An 11,471-nucleotide genomic window follows, 5' to 3' on the forward strand; every position below is an offset into this window, starting at 1 on the left:
TTGAATGAAATAGCTAACAACAAGTGTAACAAACGATGTCAACAATAATTGTAAATAGTTTTTCTGGTAAACTTGTTGCTCGTGCACACAAAAGGCAAGCAATGAACAAAAGATACAATTCAATGTTAAGATAAAATTAAAGTTGAGGAAAAAATAACAACCTTTAAATAGTCTCATGTTTAGAGTTGATTCATGAGTACAAGTTTAAATGTGAAACTTTATTTTCACTATTCCAGGGTAATACCATGAGCCAGGTTTAACCACAGGAAATGAAATGCTGAAATCTTTTCAAGATCATTCATTAATCTTTTTTGATGAGAGTAAAAGTTGATAAAATGATAACTGAATTGGTAGCTTTTTAATGAATGATTATTGTTGATCAGTTGGTTGACACATTTTACTTTCTCTCGTTATAAACAATTGATTGAGATATAAAATGAAATTCACAGGAAATCTGGCCTATTACATGTTCAATCATTTTCTAAGCCAAATTAGGTACCAAACAGGACAAATCATGTGAATTCATCTAACAATCGCCCAACTCTAAACAATTCAAATTGATCAAAACTCGATAGACCTCTAATCTTGTGGGTGCATTTTTTGGTTCAATTGATAATTTGTTTAGATAGCAATAATTGGAGGAAATATCAAACAAATTCAAGTGAATTACAATTGATTCTGATCCAATGTTTCAGTTTGCATATTTTCATCGACGATTGCAAAAGTCTGAGAAATTCAAAAAGGATGTTAACCTGAAAATTCCAATCGAAATTCAATTGTATATTCGAATTTAGAACAATCACAAAAAAATTTCCTAAAGATCTCAACATTATCTCAAGAGAATCTCGAAATCACTCTTTAATGTCGAATCAAAAAATCCTGATTTGTTGAAATTGAATCTCGAATTTTTCCTTAAAGAAGTCGAAATTTCGAAAAAAAATGTTTTCGATTCTTTTACTTTCGCGATCTTTTTAAAACTTATTTCCCTTGAACTATAAGTTTCCGATGTTGAACTTTTTACGATAAAAATCGTGTTCAGTCTCGAAACTAACTTGATCAAGACTCTAACGAATGAAAATGAATCTTGAAAAGACGATAAATAAAGACAGAAAAACATTATTCTTAGAATTTTTGGAGTCGACAAAAAATACACTTCAAGTTCGAGGAGCCAATAGAAGTAATGAATGTTCTTTCAGAATTTACAGTTTCAACTGATGAAAGATTAAGGTGACTGTAAACTATGCTCTTGAGAAGTGCAAGATTTAGAGGGAAAGAGTAGAGAAAAGAAGCAAAGATGATGATGAAAAGAGGAGGAGGAGGAGGATGAGAATGAGTTGAGGGGAAAAGGTTTGGATGGAAAATAAGGAGTAACCAGAAAAAATAAGACAGAGAGAAGAGAAAGAGAGAGAGAGAAAAAATGATCTTAATGATGATTCTCTGGAAATAAAAGACAAAAAGAAAACATTGAAGACTTCACTTGAAACAATAAATGCAACTTATATCAGATTCAGTGTTATCCTCAAGTCAAGCTTTTATCGCAAAAGTTTTTTTTGTCACATTTTCCTTTGTAGGTTCTCACTTGGTTTGATAATAAACTCAACAACTCTCCCAGTTTACTCACTCATCTTCCGTTGGAAGCTGACTTTTTATCGAGATACTCACTCATCACTTCCCTAGTTGTGCCAATATTGTCAACAGACAAAGGTTTTAATTTTTCAGTGAAACAGTCAAAGTAAAAAAAGTCAATCAATTTGTTGCTTCTCCATAAAACAACATCAATAACAATAAGATAACTTTTTGTTTAGTTTCATCAACAGCAAACATTTGGTGATTACCAATCACATTGTGGACTCTATTTTTACCCAACTTTTAATGTTACCTTTTCACAAGTCGAGATACAACTTATCTGGTTAAATCCTGTTTCTCATTCAATCATTCAGATAATCATTTAGTCAACTGTCAACATGGAAAATCAAGTTAAACATGAATTTACCGAAGAAAATGATGTTCCATTGAATTTGTGTAAACACAAGGATGGTTCACGGAAAAGGTAAGAATATTGATTAACCTAAAATTACCACTTTTTCGTATCCAATCGTTTCCCAACAACTTTTGAAAATAAACTTTGAACACTAAATTTTTGCCACTTGACCACATTGGATTTACTTTCGCAAAAGTTAGACCAAATTAGAAAACTCGAAATAAATGTTCCAACGTTCAATTCGATCGATTTTACATAGAAAATGATAGCTTTGCAATACTCGAGGAATTTGGACGAAAGTCCGTCTAATGTCAGTAAAAAGGTTGCTTCTTTTGGAATAAAAAATAAAGTAAAATCTGTTTCATTGGGAATGAGATTTGAAATGGAAGAAGATATTTTTCTCAATGTTTCAGATTAGTTTTTGACCCGTTTATTGTGACCTAGAAAGGTGGAAATCGATTTGAAGTCTTGTCAGTCAAACTCAAGTACTTTACTCAACTTTCAATTTCGATTTGATTTGTTTCGTTGAAGTTGTTCAAATTTTATCCTAAAGCTGCTGGGACACGATGTATCTTCAGTTCAATCCTGTTATCCATAAATTGTTTTATGATTCTGTGATTCTGTTCAGTTCAAAGTTTTCTTTATCATCCAGACAATAACAAGGTTACAACTAGCATTAAAGTTAACCAGCAATTACAGTGATTCAATGATAACTCAGATTATGTTGTTATTGACTTATAACAATTAATTAATTTTTCTTCCAGAGAATGGAATTAAGTAAATACGATTAAATGTCGCCAAAGTAAACATTTATCAACCACAAAACTTTTCAACTTTTTCCTCTATTCCATTCGATTTCAAGACAAATGTGACAAAAAAAAGGTTCAATTGAACAGCTCATTAATTCATCGAGATGGCAATGTTATCATTAAGACAATGAATTATCACAATTAGAAAAGTCGTAAAATAATAAAAAAGAAATGAAAAAAGAAAAAAGTTATTCTTTTATTGTCAATAAGCGATAATCGTCAAGAAGCTTGACAACAACAGAAGAGGACAAAAAGTTTGATGATAAAGTTCAGATGAAAGGGGCAAAGACGATGAGAATTGAAGAAACTAAAGAAGAACAAGAAAATTGGAAAGATAAGAGAAGCTGAATCGACTTGAAATTATTGTCAAAGTGAACATGATTAGGTGATCGAGTTGAAAGGGACCGCACAATGGAACTCAAGAATCTCTTTTTTTTGTCAAACGTTTTGACTCTACGATCAAGATGAAGATTGAATGATAGAGCAAGATAAAGCTTATTTACCTTTGCTTGCTATTACAATGCTTTGAATGAATGACAAAAAAAGACTAAATCTTAATGATAATTGAAAGAAAAAATCCTGATCACTGAGAAACGAGATGCCGCGAAACTTCAATTTACCCGCTGATCGATATCTTTCTTTTGTTTTCATTGGTCTTGAAGATGATGTTGATCAAGTCCTCTTATTATAAGAACAAAGATGATCGGATTGAGATAGATTCTTGAGAGACTCACAAAGATAGCTTATCGAGTCGTTCATTTTTCTTACCTCTCTTCATCTTGCCGTCCTATTGTCTTAACAAGTTGAAGGATCTTTCCAATTTTTCATCATTCTTCATCATCTTACTTGTGCTCGGATGTGATGAAAAGAAAGTTGATCACAAAAGGTAAAAAAAAGATGATGAAGTTTATGATGATGCTTCAAGATGTTGTTGTTAAGATGAATCTATGATGATTCGGCAATTAATAAGTTCCATTGATAATAAGAAAACCGTTATTATTGATTATTATAATTAATCTTTTTCTTTTTCTTCTTCTTTTCTCATTCAACTTGAATTGACGAACAAAGAGAAATCCAAAGTCCGATTAAATGATAACGAATGTAGCATTGATTGTGAATATTTTGTTATTCAATTGACGCTGTCTTTACGTTTAATCAGCCGCGTCAGTAGCATCTTCAATTGTTAATCTTGTTTCCTTTTGGTTCAAGAAATTCAATTTCAAGCGAAAAGAAAACAAGATTGAAATCAGAAATCGAACAACTTTTTTTCAAAATACTTATCAGTCACAAGATTTGGTGTTGTTTTCATGTTTTCCATCCAAAACTCTCAGCCCTTTCCATAGCGCTTTGATGTAAGTACAAGAAAAATTTTCGGTGAATCAACATGTAACTCATTTCGAGTGGATATTATTTTGTTACATCTTGATTAAATTATGTACAAAAATGTTGATCTTGATGCTTTGAAATGAAATTACTTTGTATATAAGATTAGAAAAGGAAAATGGATCTTGAGAAAAAAGTTTAGATATTTTAGCAATGGCGGAAACGACAAGTTCTGATGGAAATATGATTGAAAATTAACATTAATGTCAGGAAGAAAAGTCAATCTCAAATCAGTCAATGAAAGAAAAGTTCATCGAAAATGCATTCCAAATTTCACATTCTCTGAATGTTCTTAGAACGTCAAAAACATGCAATATTATCAAGTTTTGCTGAGAAATAGTAAACCGAAATTGGACGACTTTTCAAGTCAACATTCTTGTATGGCATTCAGTGTCGATATCTTTAGCAAGACAATTACAAATCACGAAAAATTGGATTATCTTGCTTAAAATGAAACTCAAAATTGCAAAGCTCTGTGAGTCAAAAGACTCTTCAGTCAATAACAGTTAATCTTTCAACTTGAAAAGCGTTGATTGAATGAATCACTTTTGTCAACTTTTCCTAACCTAACCCAACCTAACCTAACCTGTTGCTATTTTGACCTGGAACAGCAAATTTACTCATAGCTCAAATGTATAGATTAAATGTCAACTCATCGAGTTTAACACTTGTTAATCAAGTGAAAGCCCATTTTATCAGGAAACACAACTTTAGTCATCAGAATTAATATGTTCATAATGCAAAAATAACCCGATTTTTATGGCACTTTGAGTCAAATCTTTTCCAAGAAACAAGAGATAATTTTCATTAATCGCACCTAAAATAAGATTAAATTTTTTACACTTTTCAAGCTCGAAACAATATCTCATCACGTTGCCATGAAAATTGTTACAACGATTTTGCAACTTGCCCTTATTTGCCCTTACAATTGTAATCTGATGATTCTTTCAAATTCAAAACCTTCCATTCACATTGACCGTGACTTTTTGAGAAACAAAAATTCATCTTAAACAGTTGCAACTCAAATCTTGGTTTGCACTTTTGAAACGACAATTAACTGTAATTAGCAAAGTTAATATGATCAATTTGATAAAGTTTAATTGATTTTCCAAGGAAACTTGACTGTAACAATTATAATGATGAGGGAAAGGATTCTCTGTGAATAGTTAAATTGTGTTAATAGGATGCAAAAAATAGAAACTAAATTAGCAAATTATTCGTTGGGTAAAATGGCGAGGCAAAAAAAAGAGATGAGAAAAGATTATTTTAAAAGTTGCTTTTTTCGACTAAATTTGCAATACTATTTCGCTCATCAAAAAATCTCATCAGCATCATGATCCTCATCATTAACATTACCCATTGACATGATGCCTCTTCTCTTCGAATGTGAAAAGTTGATTTTTATTGAGAAAATTTTCAGTGTTAATTGCAATGGAAGCAATTCCAATGGTTAACTAAACAAAAGTGCTCAACTAATGATGTTTCATCTTCCGTATCATCGTCATTACTCTTTCAGTGAAACTTGTTTGAAACTTGAAAAGATAAACAAAGTTTTTACTTGGTAAAGATGTAATGCGAAATTGTTTGAGAATGCAAATGATGAGAGAAAAAGAAAAAGTGAAGACAATTAACTCATCTTCCTACTTATATGAGAATTTCTTGTTCTTTTTATCTTCCCATTTCATCTTCATCATTTCCATCATCCTTTCCTCAGCCCATTATTTGAAAAGGAAAACAACAAAAAGATTCTCTGTCAATTTTCAACGATCATCTTTACTCTTCTAACGATCAAAACAAAAAAGCCTCTTGGAATGGATCCAGCAAATTGTTCATCTCTTTTTTATCACTTGTTGGCTTAAATAGATTTTTGGATGAAAAGATGAAATTATTGGTGATTCATGTAAACTCATTTACCAACAACACACACAAAAGTGATTCATTTGTAAACAACATTTCCAAGCCACAGCAATTGATATTGTTGCTTTTGGTATAACAATTGTAATTGATACAAAATGCATCCATTTCCCATTAAAAGGCAACTTCAAATTACAGTTTGAAAGTGAAACTGAACAATCCTTTTTAATCATATTTACAAATGAACAAAATGTAAACATTGAAATATAAATCATTTGAGTTTACAGTTAAAGTGGTTAGCCTTTTGTTTAATGGTTTAGGAAGAAAAGAGGTTTCCAATCAATTGCTATTTATAAAGATTTAGATTGTAATTGACAAACTATTATTGTTAAGCATTTACTTTTTTGGTTTGCAATCATTAAGGTTCAATTTCAAAGTGAATGCTGAGGAGGGAAAACAAAATAAGTTGAGGAAGAGTGAAAATTCTGGTTTCTTTGGAATGATTGTTGACACTTGAAGATATGTTGAAGTAAACTCAAAACTAATGAATTGCTTGTCAATAAGTAGAGTTGCATATTTAAAATTATCCTCAATACTGACATGGAGAGGTTCACTGAGGCCTGAGAACGCCTTTATCTTATTATTGTTCAATGGAACCATTTCTTACTCAGCATCTTTTCAGAAAAAAACTGTTTATCTCCAAATTTTTGAACAAATCTGAACGTCGATTGTTTTTCAATTTGCTTTTTTGTTCATCTTTCACTTTTTGTCATAAACTGAACTTATTTTTATCATTTGATTGTGTTGCACTGAACAAAAATAACTTCAACTGAAGATAATGAGAAATTGACATTTTTTTCTTGTTAATTGCCGGTGGAATAATAAAATTCATTAAACATTGGCACGGTGATCTTCATCTTCCATTAAGAGCCTCATAATGTAAATACAAGTTTGATTAGATTTTGTTGGGTCTCAAGTTTTAGATATAAAAAGATTTCTTAGCTTTATTGGAATCAACAATCAAATGTTTCCCTTTTTACAGTCGCGTAATCATCACCTAATGACTGTCAATTTTTGCTGTTAAAGTAACTCGATCAGTAGGCCGATAAGAATCTTGTCACACTGGCCATCAGATCTTCTAGAGTCTAGAGTTTAGATGATTGATTGACCGTCTTTGCAGTTGTAAATTTAGAGTTTACTTGAAAGTCTTGAGTTGCAGTTTAATCAAAAGTTAATACTTAAAGATGTAAAGATATATTGAATGAGCTTGGATCATCAAAGTTGCTCGCAATCGAGTATCATGACAGGGTAAAAATAAACCAATGATGCTAATGAAACATTGAGTTTTCTGGTAAGATAAAAATGAAATGTTTATCAAGATCAACTTGAATAATGAAAGTTATGGCCTTTATCCAGCCTTTATTAATTTTGATAAATTTCTTGTCACAATAATAATGTAAAATGATTGTCTTTCAAGTCGACTTAATTAACACAAAAGCTTCATTTAAATGTTTTCCAAATGTCTTGGTAAATGCCTTTTATAACTCAACTTGACGAGTTAATAATCTGGTTAATATCGCAATTAAATCTGTTTAATCCTGCTTGATGCAATTTACAGCTTATAAATCTCATCAACATTCAACTTTTCTTTAATTTTTCAATTTTCACCCAAAAATTAGCCAACTTGAACCAGAATTTTTAGCAAAACTCAGCTTTTTCTCATCACATTTCTCATCTTTTAATAAAGACTAATTTTGGTTAACAAAATTGGACACAAATTACATTCATAATGAGCGTAATTTGGTGAAGTTAAATATGATTTTAAAAGCAAAAGAGCAAAGTTTAATTTTAGATTCTAAATTTACTCAAATCAGACTGAAATGATGGAAAAATTGAATAATAATTTCCTTCAACCCTTTTAGCTGGAATAACCTGAAGATTTAGATGTTGATTAAAGCTCAATCAGTGATCACTGATCATTTGTATTTCCACTAATCAACTGATTAAATGTTAATTCGTCAATCTTATTATTAGTTGATCAGGGAATTTAAACTTTTTTTTTGTTCCATGTTTTTGTCTCTGATTGTTGCTCATAATTGATTGTCAGCATATTAGGTTGTGATTAAAAACTCTTGGAAGGTTGATAGTTTATTAAGATGTATTTACTTGAGATTGTTTCTCAACTTAATTGATAACACAAAATTATGATAACTTTGTGCTTTTATTGATTAGTTGATTGATTGGTTTGCAATAATAATCATGCCGATGATTGTCGAGTATTTCAAATTGTTTTTTCTTTGCCTTTTCTTATTCGCATCAATCATCATCATCATTCACTAATATTATCGTTTTTCTTATTTCTTTTTCTCTCTCTTTGATTCTGATTGTGATCAACTGTTTAATAAATCACTTGAAATGAGTGTTTAATGATATTTAGCGACAATCAAGGTGGAAAAATATATAATATTTATATTGACTTGTTTCTAATCAAAAAAAAAAGTCTGTATAATTTTCTGTGTAATTTTCAATCACTTCAATTATGTAAGTACAATCTTGCTAATTCACCAATTTACTGGATAAGATAACATTTAAACATGACAGGATCAACAATTTTACCCATTAATTTGAATGGCACATTGACATTGTTTCAGAATCAATTATCTAATGATGATAATAAAGGGCAACAATGAACAGAATCACAAAAGAACTGAAAATGTTACCCAAAAAAAAACATTATTTTATATCAAACACTAATTCTGGTTAACCCGTTTTTTATTTATACACAGACCCCTGGAAGATGATAGTCACCCTTCATCTATCTTTTGTAGGCCTAAGATTTTGGCTAATATTTCATCTAATCCTGTTACTCCTTTATTTTCACCTCGATCATTAATTAATTCAGTTCGTTCTCATCCTTATCTGTCTTCTGTGTCAAATCATGGTGTAACAATAAACACTAATCAAACAACAACAACAGCCGGTTCATTGTTTCCCTATCGTAAGGCGCATCCAGTGGAAGAGCAACATGTGGTTGATTATATTAAAGGAAAGGTTGATAATGAGGATCATGAGGAGGACGATGGTGATTTGACTGACCAATATGTCGACTATCGATTCACCAATAGCTGTTCACCTGATCAAAATGTTGACCTGATTCGCGATTACCGTCATGCTGACCATTACAGCAAGACTTTATTTACTACCTCTTCTAATAAAGTAAATGATCTACGTCAACAACCTTCACCTTCATCTTCTCCTCTCTGTTCATCTTCGTCTTCCTCATTTTCATCTTCCTCATCGTCTTCCCTATCACCTTCACCGTCCCTCCTGATTGCCGATAATTTGCATAATTTGAAACCTCATCAAACCAATTTCTTAATTCAAAGTATAATCCAACAAAATGGTGATACTCCAGTTGCCTTTCCATTTTATCTTCCATCAAGTCATCATCATCATCACCACCATCAATCACAATCAATATCATCCTCTTGTGAAGGATCAATAAAATTAAGTAAGTTAATCTGAGAAATAAGAGACGATAATGCGATCACATATTGAGCATCAATTTTTCGACTTCTCTCATTTCTAACCTTTTCATTTTTACAAGACTTTGATACAGTTGAGTTGAAAAATAAGTTATAGATTCATTTTACTTAGACACTGAAACAATTCGTTTAATAGCTACAGTTAACAAGATTATGATTAACCGAATGAGAAATGAAGCAATCAGATTTTGGCTTTTAGCCATTTGAAAAACCTCAGAGAAAAATGTATTCAATACAGCTCATCAAAATATAATCAGACCGAAACAAATGCATGACAAGTTACACACAAATTTTAAACATGTATTGTATCTGCTGAATAGTTATTAATATTGATCATAGTTAAAACCAAACAAATCTACAATATTGTTTAAACTTGAAAATTCAACAAAAAGGCAATAGTATGCATGTCTGCTTGATTAATAGTCCATCCGCTTGAATTTTTGCTATCAATAATCATTACAATCATTGCAGATTTGCTAAACATAGTTTTTTAACGAACCAAAGATTTGTCTAATGAATGAGAAGACTCGAAATGGTTCTATTATTGTAACTAATTAACTTTTTTTCTTGTCAATTTACCAATCAAGGTACCAAGGATGGAATTAAAAATTCTCAGAATGAATTACCTCGAGCTCATATCAAAAGACCAATGAATGCCTTTATGGTTTGGGCCAAAGAGGAACGTAAAAAAATCTCCAAATTATATCCAAATATGCATAATTCAGCCATTTCAAAGCTTCTAGGTAAGAATTGGATAAACACATTCAAAGAAAATGAGTTTGGCCCAAAATAATTCAACTTTGTATATACAAACGAACTTTTGGAATCTTGTTTAGACGAGAAATTACCATCAAATGTTTATCAACTGATTTAATACATCAGAAGGTACCATTTCTATGGCCATTTCTTACCCAATAATTGCCGAGTTTGATTGTTTTCAAAGTAAAATTAGCCTTTGATAAACTCATTTTCTTCGACTTTATAAATCTATCTACGAATAACCTGACAAGTCTAGAAATAGCCATTGCATGATAGACTAGATGTCATAATGACTTCAGTTTTAGTTTAAGTTTTACTCGATGTAATTTCTCAGCATTTCATTTAGCAATAGACAGTTTGTGAATCATATCTTTTTAATTGTCAACAGGAAACCCAATTGATCTAATCTTGATGAAATAGTTTTCTCATTCTAATTTGCTTTTTTCTTTATCTAATTAGGAGTTCGCTGGAAGTCAATGCCTTCAACTGAGAAGCAACGTTATTTTGATGAGCAATCTCGCCTTAATAAACTTCACATGGAAAAGTATCCAGATTATCGTTACCGTCCTAGGCCTAAACGAACCTGTGTCTTTGAAGGACGTAAAATGAAGATATCAGCTTTGAAACAATTGATCAAACAAAACAACGGAACTGTTGGTTATGTATGAAACCAGGATCAATATTTTATGTTTATCGCATCTCTCTGAACATATCTTTAAATCAAATCACATTGAAAGAGTCAAAGGAATTCCAGTTGTACGGAAAGAAATAGAAAACCTTGTGCAAAGTCATTAAATTAATGCTGTTCAAATTTAGCCTTTTGTCCATCCAAATATGAACCATGTTAAGATACCAAATATCATGAAAATGATTGTTACTATTGTCCATAGAAAACTAATCTAATCATGTGCAAAGTCAATTGTTATTTAAAAGAAATATAAATTTTTCTTTGCAAAATGTAATCTAATAATTGCATTCAATATTTAAAATGATTTATTCAATACGTCTATCAGGGTCCATTGAAAACCTAGAAGCTCGTGTGAACAATATTTAACTTGGAAAAAGGTTTAATGGCCAGTGATGATTTATAATAACTAAGAGTTTTTTTATCAAATCAATGGACAGTTAGAGTTTATTGTA

The 11,471-nt window shown here is 30.9% G+C and overlaps 1 protein-coding gene across 1 annotated transcript; it reads left to right on the forward strand.

Annotated features, from left to right (window-relative positions):
- The first annotated feature begins 1,684 nt into the window (after positions 1 to 1,684).
- On the forward strand, positions 1,685 to 11,293 carry LOC107367968 (uncharacterized). The gene is made up of 4 exons (XM_015935742.3): positions 1,685 to 2,050; positions 8,814 to 9,538; positions 10,160 to 10,315; positions 10,791 to 11,293. The coding sequence occupies exons 1-4, from the start codon at positions 1,965 to 1,967 to the stop codon at positions 10,997 to 10,999; spliced, it is 1,176 nt and encodes a 391-aa protein (XP_015791228.1). The 5' UTR covers positions 1,685 to 1,964; the 3' UTR covers positions 11,000 to 11,293.
- The last annotated feature ends 178 nt before the right edge of the window (positions 11,294 to 11,471 follow it).

The sequence above is a fragment of the Tetranychus urticae genome, chromosome 2, assembly GCF_039701765.1.
Source record: "Tetranychus urticae isolate SD_2017Ah chromosome 2, NJAU_TeUrti_SD_1.0, whole genome shotgun sequence".
In the NCBI taxonomy this organism is placed as follows: domain Eukaryota; kingdom Metazoa; phylum Arthropoda; class Arachnida; order Trombidiformes; family Tetranychidae; genus Tetranychus; species Tetranychus urticae.